This window comes from Astatotilapia calliptera, chromosome 7 (assembly GCF_964374335.1).
Source record: "Astatotilapia calliptera chromosome 7, fAstCal68.1, whole genome shotgun sequence".
Taxonomy (NCBI): domain Eukaryota; kingdom Metazoa; phylum Chordata; class Actinopteri; order Cichliformes; family Cichlidae; genus Astatotilapia; species Astatotilapia calliptera.
The window spans coordinates 33,575,072-33,598,874 of record NC_137428.1 but is presented as its reverse complement, the minus strand read 5'-3'; the positions used below and the strand labels follow the sequence as shown (position 1 = coordinate 33,598,874).

General features: G+C 39.7%; 2 protein-coding genes across 2 annotated transcripts in view; one reads left to right on the top strand and one right to left on the bottom strand.

The window, feature by feature from the left end:
• The window catches only part of vsig8a (V-set and immunoglobulin domain containing 8a), a 92,555-nt gene that overhangs the window by 14,725 nt on the left and 54,027 nt on the right, over positions 1–23,803 (top strand). The window lies entirely within an intron of this gene.
• LOC113025979 (putative flavin-containing monoamine oxidase A) overlaps positions 1–23,803 on the bottom strand; it is a 58,602-nt gene that overhangs the window by 12,159 nt on the left and 22,640 nt on the right. The window contains exons 8-10 of the mRNA XM_026174310.2: positions 21,583–21,683; positions 6,644–6,802; positions 4,523–4,609 (exon numbers count right to left, since the gene is read on the bottom strand). Coding sequence (XP_026030095.2) covers positions 4,523–4,609; positions 6,644–6,802; positions 21,583–21,683 — 347 coding nt within the window. The remainder of the gene's footprint in view (positions 1–4,522; positions 4,610–6,643; positions 6,803–21,582; positions 21,684–23,803) is intronic.

Sequence of the window (23,803 nt, the reverse complement as noted above, 5' to 3'; positions counted from 1 at the left end):
GTCTCCAGGTAGAAACAGGAGTGATACACCTGCTGCTGTCAGACCTGCAGGTATCAGGCTGTGATGTTCTCCTTTATAGTGAACAGAAATTATTTTTTTGGAGTGGCACAAATAATTTGTGGCATCTTATTGATGCAGAACAGCTGATTGTTCTGTAAATAGTTTGAAATGGTTATTTAAAAAAATCAAGGTAAAAGGTAAATGGCTGCAAATAACTTTGTTGTTTGCAAAACTTGTGCATAGGATTTTAAAATTGACAATTTATATTTGCATTTAAAGTTATGAAATATGATTCATTAAACATGTTTGTGGTTGTTACAGTAAAAAATATAACTTTTTCTACTCTGATTTTATGTTTTTTGTCTGATTTTAGATCAATTGTGTTAATGCAGACAAAATGAAAACATAACTGTAAATTCAGAAACGTGAGGTTGTGGTGAAAAGAATGATACAAAACTAGGCAAAGTAAATAGTTTTTAAAGGTAAAATGTGGAGGGAAAATCAAAAGTAGTTAAAAATGGCCAATTATACCCTGGACCCCAGAGGGTTAAACCATTTTTTTTAAAAGTAACGCAATAGTTACTTTTCAAGTAATTAATTACTTTTAGAATATTGTAACTCAGTTACTTCTCTGAAGAAGTGACTAGTAACTATAATTAATTACTTTTTCAAAGTAACTTGCCCAACACTGACTAATACTAATCATCCAACACCTTGAATCTGCACACAGGAAAACTAATCTTTCAACTTGCACCTCCTAGGATGTCATCCAGTTAAAGAAGAGTAAGGATGCCTTCATGACAACACATTTAAATAACACCTTAGAAAGGACAACTAAATATAAACATAGAAATAAAAATGTTCTCAACAAGTCCTGTGGATTATTCAGTGACTTTAAGATCGTGCCAGTGCAATCCTGCCATATATTTTCTGTCTCCGCAGCTGCTGGTGAAGTGAATAAATTATCAGTCTTGTATCTGGCCTGTATTCCTTTACAGGCCATAAATGAATGTGCTACGTCATGTAATATAGCTGAGCTATTTGGTTTATGTTTGACACATTTTTAGGATGATAGGCAGATTAAAATTAAAATATCTTTCAAAGTTTATTGCATGTACATTGTTGTTATGCAGGACTGTAGAAGATGTAGTATCTCGTGTGCAAAATGGGTGATTGTGCCCCATTTGGAGACCCAGCCTAAATTCAGCATGCTTGCCTTCCAGTGACTTATTTATTCAGGTTCTGCTTATTTTGACATCATGTTTTTAAAGCAGCCACCTAAAGTCTGCCATTGAACTTTCAAAATGTGACCTTTTTTTAGTGTGTCCCTAGGGGCTGTCACAAGTCAAGAATTACCTTTTTTATGAGCCTTATTTAGAGTCACCACTATACTTTTTGATTCTATCCTGGCTTTCGTCCTCATTATTCTGGCGGCTGATGACACAGTCATGTTAATTGTTTGTGTATGTTCTTCATTGTGGTGTTTTTTGTCCGTCCGTCCATCTGTCTAGAGCAGGGGTAGGCAACCTTTCTGATGGCGAGTGCCATTTAAAATTTCCTCAGAAGTCAGTGTGCCACATGATTGCATTAGCAATGAATTTAATAACGCTCTATATGAACAGTTACACACTATATAGAACCACTTTATAGAATTATATTTGTTCGCAGATGTTGGCAGCTATCAGTAAATAGTTATCAGCTATTTTGAAACAAAAAAGACTTTTTATCCATAACAGTAAATGAATTGTACAACAGAAAATACAAATGCTATTTATGGTCTCCTCACAAGAATGATAAGAAAAATAAACTAAGCCAATATGGCATGTCTGTTAATACAGAGACACAGGTCTCCAAGTGTCCAGCATTCAGATGGCTGCCTGAGGACACTCATGTGAGAGAAAATCTGATCACACAGATATGTAGAGCCAAATACTGTCAATAAGGCCTCTGCAATGTTCTGAAGACAGTTAAACTTGTCAGGTAGTGATGTCCAGCAGGTGAAAATGAAAGCTCCATGAACACGCACAGCTGTGGATTCTAGCTGCTTCGATGTTGCATTAACTGGCATTAACCCAGCCAGTTAATGCGAGACAAACCCAGCTGCTCATTAAAGCTTTCTGGTTTGATCAGAAAAGAAAACATTGGTCCATACACCTGAAAGTCCCAAAAATGCATTGTGTCTCGAGTCTACGGATGTATCCGTGTATTTCCGTGGTGCTGATGCTGTGCTGAGCGGAAAGCTCCTGAAGCTTTTGAAGTGTCGGAATGTGGAAAGCTAACAACGTCCCTCTCACCAGTAGGTGAGTTAGTAAGTAAGTTATTTTTTTTAGCCAATTACAAGTTGAATCTGGTAGTTGGGGCTGTTAGCTAAGATATCGTCAACTAATGTGTCTATGCGAGCTGATTTGCAATGTGCACCGCTGGCCCGGCCATTTATTTTTTACCCTCTCAGATTAATTCACTGCGTGTCGTGCCCAGGGCTGGACTGGGACAAAAAAACAGCCCAGGCATTTTGACTAAAGACCGGCCCACCAGGTATTAAAGCCATAAAGCCTTTGAATGAAAACAAACGCTGTCTTGTTGGTATATGTATGATTTCTATACATTTTACATAAGATGAAAACTTTGGTTGTAAGCTTCAGATAATTATTTAAGAACAGCCAGACATTTTAAATGAGAATGAGAAAGTATTTCTTTGTGCCCCCCTCTCCCTGTTAATGCCCTACCTGCCCCCCTGGCAAAACTTTGCTAGACCCGCCCCTGCACAGTTACCAGCTGTCAGCTACATAGAAAATGATATTGGTGTTATTTGTCTCTCAGAAACAGTTCATAACTTCCCTTCAACTCATTCATGTCACCTAAAAGGTAAACCTGTTTCTCCATCACCTGTTCAGCTCTGATGATTCAGTAAGGACATCTCCTGGTTTCATCTTCATGTTTCCCTCTCACCACATATCCAAACCGACATCCTGACCAGCAGCTTTTACAGCTGTGGCTCCAGCAAACATCAGCTGATACTAGAAATTAATATTAAATACATTCTAACAACAGCTGATCAAGCTTAAACGTGCTGCTGTTGTTTAGCGCGACATCCGGCGGTTTCCTCTTTCTGGCGCAAAGTGGGCGATAAACAAACAAGAGAGCCGATCAGCTGATCATTGATCAGTTTCATGATTAAAGTAGCAACAGGAGAGAATGAGAGGAGAAGAAGAGGCAGCTGTGCAGCGTAACGACAGAATAACTCCACCTTTGTGTCTTTTTCCATCCTAGCTGAAGTCCGGGACAGACTGTGTTCCTTCTCAGCTCAACCCGAAACACGTAATATTTTCTCTGAATGTGGGACGATTCCGTCTTTTTACGGGGCGGTTGGCAACTCTACTAACTAACCTTATGAATAAAACAAAGTTCACTATCAGTAACATAGTAGCACCCACCCAGCTGTATAGAAACTCTGTCATGCTAGCTAGTACGCAGTACGAGTTATTGTAACTGACTCTAAAAAAACAGAACAACGAAAATAAACTCCACCTAAACTTGGTTCATATCTGACCCAGATAGACTGCAGGTCATAACTTCTTACCTGAAGTTCAGTTCACCTGACACTCGGACCGCCCCGTCTCGGGTCTCTCCTCCTCCTGCCTCCCCTCTCCCTCATCCACCTGCCAGCCTCCACCACTTGTTAATTTTACTGAATCTGTGGAAGCTCCGCCATAGCCACCACCAAACAACTGAGTTATTTTTACACACCGGCCAGCATCTGGCCAATCCACAAGCTTTCATTGTTTATACCGTTACAAAAAAAAAAAAAAAAAAAAATCATCGGGCCACCGATGGCTAGTCCAGCTATGGTCGTGCCATCAGTTAACCCTTCGCATGCCAAGTGTGGCACGCGTGCCTAGGGTTGTCGAGCCCTGGTCTAGATTGATAGAGATATGGTGTTCTAAAGTAAATCAAAGCTAAGATAGCACTAGCCATAAGATAATTTGCCTATTATGGTGGTATTGCCATCAACTTAAGTGTAATCCACTGGTTTTTCATTTCCTAAGGTGCTGGGAGTTCAGGTTTCTTGTATTTGCTCATGCAGTCAATAAAAGAGCAAACCATGCTGTGCTTGTGCCTGAGATGTTTTAAAAGCGGAGTAATCAGAAGCAGTACTATCAGGAAAATAAGAATAACAGAATGCAGCAGCTACTCATTTGGAATTTAAAAAGGCAGGTCTGTTAACAGAACTTGTCCACTTTCCACACTAGAAAGGGATGCAAATTTGGAGGGTTTTAGACACAATTTATGGTTTGTGGAAATGATTCTAGACTCACTGTGAAACCCCAGTGAAGTCTAAAATAACTTTTAATTTAAGCATTTTTTCCCCCTAATATAATACAAAAACTCTATACCTTAAGAATACAAACCAGAAAACTGCAAAGTGAGTGAGAGAGATGGGATCCATTTTGGCACTGTACAAAACCACCTTAAACTAAAAATATCGTTTTATTTCACCAGACATTTGGCACTTAGCACTTACTTTTTCTTCATAATGCATGAAAGATGCAGCCTCAGGACCTAGATATTTGACCAGACTGGAAAGCACAGCGTTTTTCCTTTCTCCAACCTGTAAACAGAAAACAGAAACAGAAATGTGTGTTGTAACTTGGCACTTTCTCTAACTCAAGACTGTAACAACATGCTTTGTGCTAAAGTATGAATGTATTGTCTAGAAATCACCAAGTTGAACAAAAGAAGTAAAGAATTTGTGCAACTCATTCTCACAGTTGTATTAGCACACATGATGAGCAGCTGAGGCCTGGTAACAAAAGGAGATCCAATAACTTAAACTCTGATTGTGTTATAGAGATTCTAGGAAAATAATTAAAGCCAAACACATCATGTTTTTGAGTGTTTCTGAAAGTGATCTATTACAGTAAATGTATGTAAATCAAACACAGATGATTTCCTACAAATGTTTTTATTTGTAGTTTTTTTATGTTTCCTAATAAAATAATAAATAATACATTATTTTTTGTGTGTCACAACAGTCACGGATTTGTCTTTTACACTCTGACCGACTCTTCTAACATCAGCCTGTCATTCTGTTTGAGTTTCTCTGTAAAACCAAACAAGAATGGCCTCCTATTACATAAAACATGAGCTGAGCAATAATATTTATAATTCAGGAACGTTGTAGTTAATTCTAATTTATTTATTTATATTTATTTATTTATAAAGACTTGAGTTCAACGAAGGTGAATGAAGTGTCAAGTTAATTTTGGAGTCATCCCATTTGCTCCAATAAACGGTAAAGTTTACACTATTTTTTTGTGCGATCTTCAATCTCTTGTATTTCTGCATTGGGAATGTTGGCATACTACAAAAAAACAGGCAAAGAAAGAGCATCCAAGTGAACATTTAAACAAATTTAAAACTGCAACAATAGAAAGCCAGCAAAGTGCAAGAGACCTGAAAATGGAAAAGAAATACAGAAAAAAAACAAAAAACCAAAAACACATAAAATACATAAAATAATAACAAATTCATACTTTGTAACAGCACATACTGTGCGTAATTGCATGCCTGATGCCACGTCTACTCACATATACCACCATAGTTTGGGGATTTTTCTTTCTTTTGTGGGGGATGTGGAGTTTAATTATTTAGCATCCTACACAGAATAAAGCAGCATAGTGATAGTTACTCAAGAGCTTTAGCCAGTCAGGATGACTTAGATGGCAAAAACAACTGTAGAGATGGGGCTGAATATATTTATATTTTTATGTAAAGGGAAACACTGCTACCTGTATGTATGTATGTATGTATGTATGTCTCTATGAATATAGAAGGAAAGCGTGTAGGCTGTGTGCAAAAAGCATGTTGCAAACCTCATACACATGCTTAAAGGCATATAAAGCCTGCATTCGTCCTATACCAAAGCTATTGCTGAAAAGAATTCAAAGGAATTTAAAGGATTAAGACAAGACTTGTACAATTCCAAATAATTTTAAATGCTCTTTGTTAAGAAATAACAGATTGGTTGGCCAATAACATGAACAACCACGCATCTTAAATTTTAGTTAAGTCATTCTCTATTTTTGTGGGTTGTCTTTTACAACTTAAATCTTAAACTTAAACCTGGTAACAGTAATTATAAACACCTGCCCTTTATTTCTAAACACTTAACAAGCAAAAAATACCCACTGTCTATTTTTAGGAATGCTCTTAGTCTTCTTTCTACCATACAGGTAAAAAAAACACTTCTGTCTGTTATTCACTTAAGTTGCAGTTACTGAAAGCTTGCATCAGTACCCCACAATTCTCAGTCTAAAGGCAGTGCTTTATCTGCACTCGGGTGATGAGCAATCTTGAGTGCATTTTTAAAATGCTGCCACTGAACAATATCATTTTGAGAATGCATTCTATGTGGCTTTTTTTCTCTAATGCAAACAAGACTTAACCCTAAATATACCCATGATTGTGGAGCTCTTTAGTTTATATCTACTAGCAATGGACATCCAAGTAAAAGCAAATGATCCTGATGGTGGAGGAGTATGCAAGTTTCTGCTTATTAAAACATGTTGAAAATACTGTCATGTTTAAATGACATGTGCATAGAAAGTTACTTAAAAGCCTCTCTACAGCATTTTTCCATTACCTCTTTTGATTCCCAATGAGAAGCCTGCTGGCCGGCAATGAACCCTACCAGAGCAGCATTACCAAAAGGGCTGGTGGCATCAAAGGTTACACAGAATGGACACTCGGTGGAGGACCCTGCCACTATTTCCCCAGAAAAGCCCTTCTCCCTCCAAAAAGCCTGCGAAGAAATACAAACATTCTTAGCATCATCAATAATGGCAACACTTTAATACTGAAACGAGCTACAAACCATTTGCATACAGTCATTCCTTGATTACACGTTGGGGAAATGTCATTAAATTTTGACTGGATTAATTTGAAGGTTTGGCAAAAAAAAAAACCAACAAACTGCTTTGTCAAGAAAAGTTGTTTAAGCTAAAACAGAGGGGAGCTACCATAGATCTGTCTGAAAACAATAACGAATACCTTCTGTGCTTCATGATTAACCTCCTAAGACCTGAACTCTTCCACGGCATGCATTTTTAATTTCTCTTTGATATTTGGGCTGATTGGGACCTGATAAATATAAAAACAAAGAATTACCTGATTTTTTTTTTTTTACCTAATTTTTGTTTCTGAGAAAAATGAGAGCTACATATGAGGATATTCATTTGAAATTTCGATAGAACAGTAGCAGTATAATGTCCTGGTTAGTGGATATCAGGCCCTTGTAGAGCAAAATTGAGTATTTTGTTCTAAATAACCCAAAAAATGTGATGTCCACATATGTGGACGCCAGGTCCTAGGAGGTAAAAGTGATAATGTCAGGAGGAAAAATAGTCTTTTGTGCTCACATTTCCCTCAATGTCTTCAAATTTGAAGATAAATCAACAGAACCTTGTATTGACAACTTTTAGTTACTCAAAGTTGTCAGTAGGATATTGGAACTTCTTTACACATCCAAATGTGAAATATTAAATTAAAGGAAAACAGTAAAGAAGCACAGTGCACAATGTGGTTAGCACTGTTGCCTCATAGCAAAAAAAGTCCCAAGTCTAAATCCTCCACCTGGCTGGGGCCTTTCTGTGTGGAGTTCCCATGTTCTAGACGTGTTTGCATGAGCTCTCTCCGGGTACTCTGGCTTTCTCCCACAGTCCAAAGACAAACAGTTAGTGGGGTTAGGTTAACTGGTGATTCTAAATTGCCCATTAGTGTGAATGGTTGTCTGTCTCTGTGGTAGCCCTGCAATCCTGCAGGGCTTGCACAATCCACCAGGGCTAGCAGGATTGTGCTAGATAAGGATAAGTGGATGGATGGATAGAGAGAATACCCTTCATGAAATCAGGATGGTTTACTGTAGAGCTGTTCGATATAACGATATATATCGGATGACGATATAAAAACGTCTATCGTTTCATTTTACGCTACCGTTTGTTTCATGGTGTCACAAAATAAACTGTTTACGGCAATATTTTTTTCATCGTTTTGATGGTCACTGTAGTGGCTATATTAATTTCTTAAAGTTCTCTCTTTCTCTTATATTTAATATAACCACACTACGGACGGACAAGCACTTGTTTTTATGCGTTGTCGTTAGCAACAAAACTAAAACCACCGCGTGTTTATGTTCCACATAAACCTTTCACAATAAAGCTCAAGATCCTGTTTAGACTTTTCAAAATAAACTGAATCACGTGAAAGAGCAGATTAATTACAGATGACAATTAAAAAAGAGCCGTCAGGTGCTAAAAAATAAACCTTAGAGTCAAACGCTAGAACAGGCTTTTCCCCGCAGCACGCCGTGTAATAAATACTCACAAAGAAAACGGCGGCCGTTACAACCTATGTCTAAAAATTTATAGTTTCATGCATCAGTAAAACACTCGACTCCAGGTACACGACGCCCAGCTGGAAACACTTCACGCAACTTGAGCTTTACAGAGAATGTTACATTTTTGTGATTTATATCGTTATCGGGACAATAGATGTTTTAATATCGGGATATGAGATTTTGGTCATATCGCACAGCCCTAGTTTACTGAGCACTTACTTTGTACCATACTGATACGCTGTTCACACAACACCTTAGTAATAAGGTTGAGGTCCTGAATACCTGAATACCTGACCTGACCTGAAGTTACCTGACCAACTTCTTTAAAAATTTGTGTATAATTTTTGAACTTTTGGTTATTATCTGGTTTCACTTTAGAATGATGTTAAACCATAGTAGTTGGGACCAACCACCTCTTTCAGCATCTGTGTATTTATTCTACATCTCACAGCTGTTTTTCTTTTGGTTCAGACATCTCAAACACAGACTGTTTGTTCATAGCACATTTTCCAATGTTTCTCTGTCCAGGTTTTGTGTCCCTTTGCCCATGTTGATCTTTTGGGCCAATATCAGGAGTGGCTTTTTTCTTTGCATCTCTACCCCTTTTGAGACTGTTATCGAAACCTAAGCTGAAGCTCCAGACATGCAACTACACTAGGGAACAAAAAGCGGTGCTTCTTTAATCGGCAATTACCATTACTGGCAAAGGCTTTTTATAATGATCAATCAGCCTTAAATTAGGTAACACATCACTGGATGGGCCTCTGTATAGTACATCTATGTAGTTATTTTATAAAGGAAAATCCCTGATTTGTGGTGATTAAATATTAAATTGATTCCTCATTAAATTTCTTTCAAAAACAACAGATCCAAAACCTGTCAGTAATTGTGGGTTTTATTTTGTTTTTTTAAGAAATGTGTGCTCAATATAAATATACAGTCTGTGACAGCTTTGTTTTACTGAACAATATTATAATATTAGTAATATTATAAAGTATAATATGTCGTAGCTAATGCAAATTACATGTTCATGTGTAACTATAATTTTATTTTCATATATTGGAGTGTTGGTAATTTGAATACATTTCATGTATGTGAAGACCATCCTGTGGCAGTAAAATAGCATGAGATGTACAAATGTAATACAAATGCTTCATAAAATTATAATCATTTGGCTCTGTCACACACACTAAGTGTTGCTTTCTGGCAATCTCATAGCCTCATGTAATAATAAGTAACTTTAATGTTCTTACAGCACAGGCTTTTGGAAAGTAGGGACTTTTTTGAACCTGCATCAAATAACACTTAAACTTTTTATTTTAAGAATTTATTCACTTTGTGACATGGGGAATTTTATAAGAAAACATAATATGACCACTGCTACTAGCAGCATTGTATCACAAATTATGGTATTACTAATGCTACTATGTATTCTGCATTTACATTTGTATAAGCATGGGCTGTCACATTTACATCCACATGAATTTAAATGTGTGATGAGTCATCTTTTTATGCTGTTTCTCTCTAACATTGTGATCAGTGTCATTGTATAATGGCAACTGTGATTCTGAAAGCATATTTCTGGATCTTGCTTTGAATTTGTATTCTCTCTTTTAATTATTTCCATTGTATTTTTGCTCAAAATAAATAATGACTTTGCTTAATACATGATTACTGGAGACTTGGTTTCAATTACAGTTTCCTTTTTGGATCTTGATTAGTTATTCACTGCTAAGAACCCCAACAGCCACCCACAAAAAGGCTAAATAGATTTCAACCAAAATGTGCTTACATTGTGATTGAAATTAAGCTTTTATTTTTTATATTTGATATTTTTTATGTTTTATATACTTTATGACAAATTCATCTATTATCTACATAGGGCATATCAACTCTCCCAGGCTAATTCAAATGCTAAACGAGCATCCAATATGCTGTTTAAGTTCACATTATTTCCTATTCTAGAAACAATCCAAAGAGAAAGCAGATTCTGACAAGACAAATGCACTATATTGCCAAAAGCCTTCACAGATGCACAAAACTGAACTGGAGTAACATCCCTTTTTTAATCCATAGGGTTTAATCTTTGATGTGTGCTGGCCTTTGGAACTATATCAGCTTTAACTCTTCTGAGAAGGATTTTCACAAGGCTTATGAGTAGGGATGGGTACCGGCATCCGGTGCGTTCTGACATAAACGGTAGTAACCAGACCGAAAAGCAGCGCACATTTCTGTGCTTTATTTCGGTGCTTTTTTTTCCTGAGATGTCACACACTTTGGATTCCAGCCAATCATTTTACCTTTGCGAGCGTAGTAGGCAGGCCCAGGTACGTACGTTCTTTTAGAGCAGAAATACAGATTAAAAACGCCCAAGGCGAACCGGTCAAAAGTCTGGCTGTACTTCACAGCAAAAGATGCAAACTCAGCAGCCTGCAACAAGTGCTTTAAGGTGATACTGTGCAAAGGAGGTAACTCCTCGAATCTGATGAAACACCTGGCGACGCATAGTGGTTTTTTTTTTAAAAGCCGAGAAATGCACCGTATTTGATAGCTTGCTGCGAGACCTCACACCAAGCACATCTACTCCGGGTGGGTTGCCTGTTATCGGTCCCGGAGTTTGCAACATCCCCCAAAAACCCGAAGAGGAGAGTCCTGGCCCCTAGCCCTGCCAGTGTAGCAGAAATGATGACGGGTGATGATGGCAGCAGCAGCTGTTCTTCTCTGCGTGAGTAGCTTAATGTTGTCCATGTGTAATTTACGTTGAGTAGGCTAACCACGTTATTACATTAATGCACGTAAGGTGAACTAGCAAACACCTCGTAGTTACATGCGGCTGTCTTCTTGTTTGATGGCAGATACTCCCTTCACCCTGGCCAAAAAAGCTAAAATGACCAAAGAAACAGTGGAAAACAGTTAAACATGAGAGGTTTTTGGATAGTTTTTTTTCCCCCATTGTTTAAACACTGCTTCCAGCCAAGAGTGATACCATAAATCCCCTATAGCTGCAGAAAAGGCTAACATTGTTATCTTTTTACAAAAAAACAGCTGAACATGAGAGGGTTTTGGACAAAGTTTGTGTTCTTCATTCTTTAAGCACCGGTTCAAGCACAGTTTAAGCACCGGCACCGTTCCAAAAGTACCGGTTTGGTACTGGTATCGGATAAAACCTAAATGATACCCATCCCTACTTATGAGTGTGTTTTAGGGAATTTTTGGCCATTCTTACGCATGCACATTTGTGAAGTCAGGTACTGATGTTAGATGAGACAGTCTGTCTCACAGTCTGTGCTCTAATCCCATCCCAGAGGTGTTCTATCAGGTGGAGACCAGGACTCTGTGCAGGCTAGTCAAGTTCCTTTACACCAGGGGTGTCCAACTCCAGGCCTCGAGGGCCGGTGTCCTGCAGAGGGGCCGATGGCGCGATATGGCAGCCTTGCTTCTGTCAGTCTGCCCCAGGGCAGCTGTGGCTAGGGGTCCAACGATACACAAAATTCACGGTTTGGTTTGATACATTGGTGTCACGGTTCGATATTTTTTTGATACAAAAATATTTTCATGCTTTTTTAATTTGTCAGTTATTAAAATTATAAATATATATTTTAACTCAAACGTACAGTTTTTAAATTTAATGTTGCTTAAACAAAGGGATAAAATAATAAATCTATCTGATCGAGAAATCACTCATCTTTGGAAAAGAGAGTTTATTACAGAGAAATGGCTCTTTCCAAAATAAAAGCTATACTATACACTTCTTCTGGGGTATACTCTCAGAATCAGAATCAGAATCAGAATCAGAATGGGTTTATTGCCAGATGTTGAGGTTTACAACATTAGGAATTTGCTGCGGTGCTATACTCTCAGCAGCATATTAAACATATCAGGTCCCCATAAGGAGAATCATGTGCTAACAGCTGTCTAAATGACTCGGGCAAAGTTTGTAGCATGCATGCTTGTTGTTTTTGTCTGCTTCCACTTGTCTTTGCACTAGGATGATGTTGACGTAAATGTGCAGTCATATTCGCTGTGTTCCCACTAGTGCTGTCAGGGTTAATCTGAAATGACATTAACGCCACAACACGGCAAATCTCCGTTAACGAGCTACCGCGGATCGCTAACGCAGTAGTTCCCACCCATGTAATTGAGCATTGCGTGGCACATCCGACATATTGTTTTACTTTTGTCCATGACGCGCTTACCTTCAGGGTCATACGTCACATGAAGACCAAAATAGTTCCAAAGGCCAGATCTGAATGAGGGTGGGGGAGCTGGATCCTTAGCTTCCTGTCTGACAGACGCCAAGTGGTCAGACTGGGCAGCATCACCTCATCCCCCGTCACACTGAACACTGGTGCTCCACAGGGGTGTGTACTGAGCCCTCTCCTATACTCACTCTACACCTACGACTGCACAGCCACTAACAACTCCAACATCATTGTGAAGTTTGCAGACGACACTACAGTGGTGGGTCTTATCACCAACAGTGATGAGACGGCTTACAGGGAGGAGGTCAGCGCCCTGACCCACTGGTGTCAAGACAACCATCTCACCCTCAACGTCGCAAAGACAAAGGAGTTGATAGTGGACTTCCGGAGGTGCAGAGAAGTACACACCCCCATCACCATCAACGGCACTGCTGTGGAGAGAGTGAGCAGCTTCCGGTTCCTTGGTGTACATCTGGCTGAGGATCTTACGTGGTCAGTACACACAAACAAAACAGTGAAGAAGGCGCAGCAGCGCCTCTTCTTTCTCAGGAGACTGAAAAGATTCGGCATGAGCCCCCGCATCCTCAGGACCTTCTATCACTGTGCCATTGAGAGCATCCTCACTGGATGCATCACCACCTGGTATGGCAACAGCACCGCCTACAACTGCAAAGCTCTCCAGCGAGTAGTGTGGTGCTCTGAGCGGATAATTGGAGGTGAGCTTCCCTCCCTCCAAGACATCTACAGGAAGCGGTGCCTGAGGAAAGCGGGGAGGATCATCAAGGACTCCAGTCACCCCAGCCATAAACTGTTCAGACTACTTCCATCAAGAAGGAGGTTCTGCAGCATCCGGTCCCGTACCAGCAGACTGAGAGACAGCTTCTTCCACCAGGCCATCAGACTGCTGAACACGTCATAGACACCTCAGCTTCACTACTGGAACTTTAACATTATGCACTCCACACTGTATATAAATGCCACTGTTTTGCACATGTCTCACTCTGTATATTTTATTTTATTTATTTTATATATTTTATTTATTGTTTACTCTATTTAATTTGTAAAATATGTGTACACACACACACACACACACACACACACACACACACACACACACACACACACACACACACACACACACACGTAGAAAAATATTTAGTATACACATCCAGAAATGCATATACTATTATATATTGTACATATATTTATTAGTTTCAGATGTAGCCATTCTTGTATTTTGCCTGTTTATGTTATTGTATTTTGCACAACTCTGTTGCTTGTGAAGCTCGCACACAAGAATTTCACTCACATGTGCTGTACCAATGTACCTGCACATGTGATGTGACAATAAAAGAGATTTGATTTGATTTGATTTGGAGGTTGTGCTATGTGTTGGAAAATACTAGGTGAATCAGGTGTTTTTGCTGCAATCAGGTTTGATTTCCAAATCCCAGAGTAGCACAGGTGAGTGGAAATTCAGCTGTTTGGTTTTTGTTTTTCCCTATAAAACCTGCAAAAAAATGTTTAATTACTACTCCCAAAAAATAAATAAATAAATAATGCAAACCAGATTTAACCAGAAATTGGCTAAAATAAAGTGCAGAAATGAAATGGAACACTAGAACCACGGATTTAGATGTTCAAAATACTAAAAACAACCATTAAGGTCAACAACAGAGGTATTTTGTAGGGAAAATTAGATAGTTTTGTCGCTCACCAAGTTGTTAAAGAGCATTTTCACGTTGACATTAGAGCAGGATGAAAGTAGTTGCACATACACATGTAAGACCACACAACGGTAGTGTTAAAACATCTGATAAAGCAAATGGGTGCACCTACACCACGGGAATGTTGTTTTTTGTACTTTTATACATGAATAGTCAGAGGCAGCTGGCAGCCAAATTAGGCACAAGGCATCCTTTGGTGTCTATGTCTTGACCCACCAGCCGTGATAATACTGTGCACAAAGAAATAATGGTGCTCTTTTCAAGAGCTACAAACAATGAACTTTGTTTCTCGTGATGATTTGTTTCCCTTCCATTCACGTATACTCTTATTTTCTTCAGCCTGTCAGGGAAATGTATATGCTTTACATCTATTATATTTAACCTTTTTAAACATGTATATCTCAGACATATGACTCATGGCTCCTGGGCTACAACTCATGATCGTAATTGATAAAAGTAAGGTCTCCATACATCTGAGACTATAGAATTTCTGCAGATGCACAGGAGCAGAGTAAAAATGACACCATATTGTCTATCAGTGAGCAGTTTTTCCATGTGTTTATTGGAATCTTAGTGCATCTTGCCAAGACACTGATCAAATAAATGTTTGCATGAGCACAAATTGTTTTATGTTCTGTACAGCTGACAATTTCAGTTACTTAACAAGGCACAGAAGCATTTTGTTAATTAACTGTGGTGTTGTAGTGGAAGTGCAAAATGGATTAGATTACACAAATCAAATTTCATGTGCTCGAAGCTTTTTGTACAGATTGTTGTCAGATTGATGTATAAATGTGTCAAGTTAGTTATTTGCTGTCTGATAAAGACTTCTGCTTACCAAATAAATATTTTTAAACTTTTTCTACACCGGAAACTGCAATTTGTTTTGTTATTGATATACAAGTTTTGTCTGCAATTAAAATCAGCTGTTAATTTCCCCACATGTCACTGTAACATATGATATTTTCTTAATCAAGCAAAGTGCAGACTTATAAAGAACCCCCTTGTGGATTCTAACATTTATTTTAAATTTATAATTAATTAAGACTAAGCAACGCTTTTTTGAAACAAGGCAGGGAAACTTCTGGCTTATCAAGCCAGTGCCGAAGGAACCTCCAAGCTAATCCCAAAGGTCAAGTCTGCTGCTGGTGACATAATATCGGACCCAGAGGGAATTAATGAAGTATTTGTAAGTTTCTATTCCAATCTGTACACTTCAAGCTCTCCCCCTCTATCAGAAGAAACTCTCCAAAATATACATTTTCCAAGAATAGATAGAGATCTGACGAAGGGATTAGGGGGACCTATTACTGTAGTAGAGGTACAAGAAGCCATTAAATCCTTAAACACAGGTAAATCGCCGGGCCCTGACAGTTACTCTGCAGAATACTATAAAGTCAATTCTGATCTTATGGCACCGTTGTTGAAAGATATGTATAATGAAGCCTTTTCAAAATGTCAATTACCCAAGACTTTGTCCGAAGCTACTATTTGTTTAATCTTGAAAAAGGACAAGGATCCTCTGTTGTGCAGCAGTTACAGACCAATTTCTCTTTTAAATATTGATTTTAAAATACTATCTAAAATCCTCGCACTTAGGCTACAACGTGTTCTGTAACAAATTATCGCCTCTGACCAGACGGGATTTATGGCCGGCAGGCACTCATATGACAATTCAAGACGCCTCTTGAATATTATCCATACATCGTGCAACTCGATTCCAGAGGTTGTGGTATCTCTTGACGCGGAGAAAGCTTTCGACCGCGTCGAGTGGAGCTATGAGGTGATGGATAGGTTTGGCTTAGGGGCTGACTTTATTCTCTGGGTTAAGCTACTATATTCCTCGCCATCCACCTGTATTCGTACTAACAACAACTTGTCTTTGCCTTTTCCACTTGAGAGGGGCACTAGGCAAGGGTGCCCTCTCTCACCCCTCCTATTCGCCATTGCTATCGAGCCTCTTGCAATATGGCTGCGTTTAGAGGATAGATTTAAAGGCATTACAAGGTGTGGTGTGACTCACAAACTCTCCCTTTATGCAGATGACTTGCTCCTGTACATTTCTGACCCTCTAAACTCATTCCCGGTGCTTTTTGACATACTGGACCAATATGGTACACTGTCAGGATATAAGGTCAATTATCAAAAAAGCGAGTTGCAACCCCTCAATTCCCTGGCCAGAGCTCTTCCCCACTCAATAGTGCCTTTTAAGTGGACAGAAACCGGATTTAGATATTTGGGGTTTTTCATTTCCTCTTCTATACATAAAATGATGAGGGAGAATTTTCTATCCCTACTAGAAAATGTTGGGAAAGATTGTGACCACTGGACTTCTCTACCATTGTCAGTGGCAGGGAGAGTTAACCTGATAAAGATGAGTGTCCTCCCAAAATTCTTGTATCTTTTTCAACATGTTCCGATTCTTCTTACCAAGGCATTTTTTGACAAGTTAGAAAAGATTCTGTCACATTTCATACAGTGGGGCAAAAAAGTATTTAGTCAGCCACCGATTGTGCACAATTTAATAATTTGCACCAGAGGTACACTTCAACTGTGAGAGACAGAATGTGGAAAAAAAAATCCATGAATTCACATGGTAGGATTTGTAAAGAATTTATTCGTAAATCAGGGTGGAAAATAAGTATTTGGTCACCTCAAACAAGGAAAATCTCTGGCTCTCACAGACCTGTAACGTCTTCTGTAAGAAGCTTTTCTGTCCCCCACTCGTTACCTGTATGAATGGCACCTGTTTGAACTCATCATCTGTATAAAAGACACCTGTCCACAGCCTCAAACAGTCAGACTCCAAACTCCGCCATGGCCAAGACCAAAGAGCTTTCGAAGGACACCAGGAAAAGTATTGTAGACCTGCACCAGACTGGGAAGAGTGAATCTACAATAGGCAAGCAGCTTGGTGTGAAAAAATCAACTGTGGGAGCAATCATCAGAAAATGGAAGACATACAAGACCACTGATAATCTCCCTCGATCTGGGGCTCCACGCAAGATCTCATCCCGTGGGGTCAAAATGATCATGAGAACGGTGAGCAAAGATCCCAGAACCACACGGGGGGACCTGGTGAATGACCTGCAGAGAGCTGGGACCAAAGTAACAAAGGTCACCATCAGTAACACACTACAACGGCAGGGAATCAAATCCCGCAGTGCCAGACGTGTTCCGCTGCTGAAGCCAGTGCATGTCCAGGCCCGTCTGAAGTTTGCCAGAGAGCACATGGATGATACAGCAGAGGATTGGGAGAATGTCATGTGGTCAGATGAAACCAAACTAGAACTTTTTGGTATAAACTCAACTCGTTGTGTTTGGAAGAAGAAGAATACTGAGTTGCATCCCAAGAACACCATACCTACTGTGAAGCATGGGGGTGGAAACATCATGCTATGGGGCTGTTTTTCTGCCAGGGGGACAGGACGACTGATCCGTGTTAAGGACAGAATGAATGGGGCCATGTATCGTGAGATTTTGAGCCAAAACCTCCTTCTATCAGTGAGAACTTTGAAGATGAAACGAGGCTGGGTCTTCCAACATGACAATGATCCAAAACACACCACCCGGGCAACAAAGGAGTGGCTCCGTAAGAAGCATTTGAAAGTCCTGGAGTGGCCTAGCCAGTCTCCAGACCTCAATCCCATAGAAAATCTGTGGCGGGAGTTGAAAGTCCGTGTTGCTCGGCGACAGCCCCAAAACATCACTGCTCTAGAGAAGATCTGCATGGAGGAATGGGCCTGAATACCAGCTACTGTGTGTGCAAACCTGGTAAAGACCTATAGTAAACGTTTGACCTCTGTTATTGCCAACAAAGGTTATGTTACAAAGTATTGAGTTGTAATTTTGTTATTGACCAAATACTTATTTTCCACCCTGATTTACGAATAAATTCTTTACAAATCCTACCATGTGGATTCATGGATTTTTTTTTTCACATTCTGTCTCTCACAGTTGAAGTGTACCTCTGGTGCAAATTACTGACCTCTGTCATCATTTTAGGTGGGGGAACTTGCACAATCGGTGGCTGACTAAATACTTTTTTGCCCCACTGTATGAGGAGGGAAACAAGCTAGAATTCGCAAGTCTATTCTTCAGTCCTCTAAAAGTGACGGTGGTCTTGGTCTGCCCAATTTTAGACACTACTATTAGGCAGCTAACATACAAAAACTTTTACATTGGGTTCATAACGACCCCCCTGCAACAGTCTGGGTACAAATGGAAACTGCATCTAGCTGTTACTCATTATCATCAATACTCAGCTCACCACTCCCTTTTTCTCCAACCTTTATTGGAGATAATCCAAATGCTTTGAAATTGATTCACTCGTCCTCAATTTGTGCTCGCCATGCTTTGATTCAGTGCAAGGTGGTCTATAAAGTACACTATACAAACGCAAAATTATCTAAAATCTATCCAACCATCAGTGATGCCTGTAGCAGATGCGGACTATCGCCTGCCAACCATGTCCACATGTTTTGGTCTTGTTCGAAATGGAGTGCATTTTGGAGGAATATATTCGACACACTTAGCCAAGCATATGGCCAGACTGTCCTTCCTAACCCACTCTCCACAATTTTTGGCATTCCTCCTGACTTGAACTTATCTGGTCCCCTCAAACAGGCCCTAGCCTTTACCACTTTACTGGCCTGGAGGCTTATTCTGTTGAAGTGGAAGCTTCCCCACCCCCCAACTCATGATCATTGGGTGAGAGATGTACTCTTTAACTTAAAGTTGGAAAAACTTAGATTCTCTCTAAAAGGTTCTATTAGGGAATTTAACAAAATCTGGAAATCATTTCTCTTGCTGGTGGACACCATTACTTTACTTCCTGAGTCTGAAGTGAACTGAGCGAAGCTACATTATAATGGTTTTTTTTGTTTTTTTTGTTTTGTCTTTTTTAAATCTTACTTATACCTTATCTATTTCTTTTTCCTTTTGCTTTGTTTGGTACTTTCTCTGCTTTTGTTTTCTCTTTTTTTGCTTTGCTTGATTTTGTTTGTTTGTTTGGTTGCCGGGGGGGGGGGGGGGTTATGCTTGTTATGTGTATGGGTCCTGAGATGTTGTTTTTGTTTTTTTTTTGTGTGTGGGCAGAGACTGGTTCTCTGCGGTGTTTTGTCTAGTGTGGACCTGGTAGGGGGAGAATTCGGGTTGGGGGGTTGGAGGGTATAATGGACATACCACTGTTCTGAAATCAAGATTGACTTAGCTGTTGCTAACTTTGTACGTCATTGTTGAAATCAATAAAACAAAGTTGTAACAATATTTTTCCTTCCCACGATAGGCCGACGGGCAGGGCAGAGATAGATCTTGGTAGCCCGACTGGAAAAATCACTAGGCCCGGGACGTCGGGCTAGCAATTTTGTGAGCCCTGTATCTGATTGAGGAATCACTCATCTTTGGAAAAGAGAGTTTATTACAGAGAAATGGCTCTTTCCAAAATAAAAGATATACTATACGCTTCTTCTGGGCTATATTCTCAGCAGCATATTAAACATATCAGGTCCCCATAAGGAGAATCATGTGCTAACGGCTGTCTAAATAACTCGGGTAAAGTTTGTAGCATGCGTGCTTGTTGTTTGTCGGCGTAAATGTGCAGTCATATTCGTTGTGTTCCCACTAGTGCTGTCACCGTAAATCTCGTTGAAATGACATTAACGCCACAACACGGCAAATCTCCGTTAATGAGCTACCGCGGATCGCCCCGTGCATGGGGCTGGACGGCCAACACGTTAACGAGCTAACTGCGCTAACACACTAGCTCCCACCCATGTAATTGAGCATTGCGTGGCACATCCAACATACTGTTTTACTTTAGTCCATGACTCGCTTACCTTCAGGGTCATACGTCACATGAAAACCAAAATAATTTCAAACGCCAGATCTGAATGAGGGTGGGGGAGGTTCAATTTGCCATGTTGCAAGGAGAGCTTAACTTCTGTCTCGCTAGCTTGCCCTGCGCTCAGTGAATCTGCGTTCGACTACTCCGCCTAGGCTGCACTGTCGAGCGCAGATCCACTGAGCGCTCAACACAGACAGCATCGTCAGAAGGAAAGTTGATAAAATAAATTACAAATTTTGTATTGTTCGATACATATGCGTACCGAACCGAAAGCACTGTATCGAACGGATCAATATCGATACGAGTATCGTTGCACCCCTAATAAGTGTGTGTGTGTGTATATATATATATATATATATATATATATATATATATATATATATATATATATTGTGGTGGACCACTAGAGGACTCCACTCACACCCGGTGTATAGGAAGTGTGTTCCTGTGTTTTGTGGCGCGATATGCGCAGTTGATGTTGGAGACGAATAAAGAAGGAGTGAGAACTGAGAGCTCTGTGTCGTTGATGCTTACCTCCACATTGGTGACCCCTGACTCAAGCATGCAACGGGCCGTAGATAACGCAGACTCCGCTATGGATGCATCAGCGGCCGCCGGACCTCCGCCTCCTGTTGCAGCTACGTTCGCTGTGGCGCTGAAACTGCCGGACTTTTGGCTCCATGACCCCCCGTCATGGTTTGTACACGTGGAGGCTCAGTTCGGCTAACTACGCTAACACACTAGCTCCCACCCATGTAATTGAGCATTGCATGGCACATCCAACATACTGTTTTACTTTAGTCCATGACGCGCTTACCTTCGGGGTCATAGGTCACATGAAAACCAAAATAATTCCAAAGGCCAGATCTGAATGAGGGTGGGGGAGGTTCAATTTGCCATGTTGCAAGGAGAGCTTAACTTCTGTCTCACTAGCTTGCCCTGCGCTCTTCCTTCTGACTATGCTGTCTGTGTTGAGCACTCAGTGGATCTGCACTCGACAGTGCAGCCTAGGCGGAGTAGTCGAACGCAGATTCACTGAGCGCTCAACACAGACAGCATAGAAGGAAAGTTGATAAAATAAATTACAAATTTTGTATTGTTCGATACATATGCGTACCGAACTGAAAGCACTGTATCGAACGGTTCAATATCGATACAAATATCGTTGCACCCCTAATATATAGTCACATAAAACCTTTTTAATCTACAACCAACTTCATTATCGACCATAGCCAATCAGTCTTAAATGTGGTAACTACCAAATTAATTGGAGTGAATTATATGTAACTTTGGCCCAACAGATTTGAAGGGAAAAGAGTTATCATTTAAAACAAATGCTTCTTGATTAGATCATCATAACCTTAATCATATAAACATTGCTTCTGTGTGTTCTTGTTTTTTTTTTCTACTTACCATTTTGTAGGTAATAATGAATTTTATCATATGACCCACAGGCATGTTCTGAGTAAGGAATTCTCTCTGGCTGGGCAGGGCTGGTTGGTAGTTGATCTTTGCTGGTGGGAAAACAAAGGTAAACCATGAATCTTAATCTGGACTAGTACTTAAATAAACAGAGTGGTTTTCATATCTATTTTAGCACTTAAAGTATTTTTATTTCAAGCCTTATTCACTCACACATTCATAGAGTTGCTTTTTTTCTATGTCCTAACTTGATATTCACACACTCACACTGCATCATTTTGCCATGCAGGCTAGAGGAGCTGGGGATTGAACCACCAACCTTCTGATTGGTAGACAGCCTGTTCTACCTCCTTACTGACAGATGCCCCAAAAACTGCCCTCTAGTGCATCACCTTCACTAATCTTACTTCATGCGCTTTACTATAAACCATACTATAACACATAGGACTAGTCTACTTTTTTTATTTTTTTTATTTTGAAACACAGAGTAAAGGAACTAAAGTTAAGACAGAACTCAGGAGCTAATCCTTCTATTGATCAGGCTTTATCTTTAATCACTGACTAGCATTAATGACCTTCTAAATAAATTGCCATGACCTACTGCAACTCTCTCTGCTGCTTGGCTTCAGAGTACTAATCACAGTGCTTACATCTGTTAAAGCTCAATCTCACTGATGTGAAGGCAGTCAAGTAACTTCATCAGTACTGTTAGAGTTAGCGTATGTCACGCATAAAGAGAAGGCAAGCTGTTTCTGTGCTTGTCCTGGCAAGTGTACCAACATCTGGCTAGAAGCCAGGCTTTTAACGAATGAACCACTGGAAGATGTGAAACATCATTTTGAAACCGTCAAGGGCCTGTCAGCAACCTCAAAATAATGCCCTCAATGCAGAACAAAATTTATGATCTTGAAGCAGTATAATTGAAAAACAGTGACATGATAAGTGGCTCAAAACTAATTTGACATGGGCACCTAGACATTCAATTGACGGCACTGTACACATGACATAAGACCTGTCAAGTGGTATCTATCCATAATACTATTTTTGACACCATGCATTGCTAAGTTGATGGCAAGGGATGTCTTTTACCACATTTCTGTCAGACAGCTGTTGAATTGCAGATAAGTAAATACATGCACTGGCATCTCACGCTTTTGAACACAAAAGTGCAGTGAAATCATCCGCTCATAAATATGCTAATCTGTTGTGACACTTTTGTGGAACTTTGCTACCGCAACTCAAAATCACAGTCAAATCAAGGCGACATAGGTAAAAGTATAAAACAGGAACAATGCAATGGCAATTTATGCACTTACATAAACATGAGCGAGTGCGAGCAAATTTTCCTATTTGAGACAGCCATCAGCTGTTTGCAGCAGAAAGAAAAATAACACTGTTGTCTTATCTTTTTAAGGTATCCGATAATTTCTGTTCTTTTTACTGTTGAGGTCCCCTTGTTTTTGGCATCTTCTGAAAAGGTGGGTTAAATCATAAAGCTTTGAGAGCACAGATTTCAGTATATACACAGGATAAATACTGATGATTTTCCCTGTCTGATATAAAAGTGGAAAAGCCACTTTGACAATAACAAAATATCCTTCACTCTAGAGCATTTAATTACTAAATAAATGGGTTTACTTAAGGCAATGATAGTCTCTTGGTTCCTCACTGGGTCCAACACTCAAGGGCTGACAGTATTTTTAGTTTTGATCGGATAGTCATTGTCCTCACATTATCATTTCTATTTGACTGCATGGACCTTTTAAAATTTGACATGTGTTACATCTATTCAGTGATTTTTTGCATTACACTGTCATCTATGCAAAACAGTGGCAAGTTCAAGAGCATCTCATAGCGTCCAAGCTATCTGCACAAATTTTTGTTCCTGACCCTTAATACTCTGACATCTGAGGATACTGCTTCCCCTCTGAGTGGTTTCCTTTCAATTTTTCATCGTCATTCTGTCTGTCTTCATTTCATGTCCTTCCTTTTAAAAAAATTCTGGCATTTGATCCTCTCTGACTTAATTTTTGTGAATGCACTCCTGGACAACAGTAACCACACTTTCTCAATTTCTTCGGGATGTGACCTGCAAGTCACATCTGCGGTTGCCTTCGGCAACTAAGGCCTCAAAATTTCCATTACTTTTTCATTCTGAATTTTTAGCACAGCATACGGTACTGGCACTATCAGTGTCTTTGACTGTTAGAAG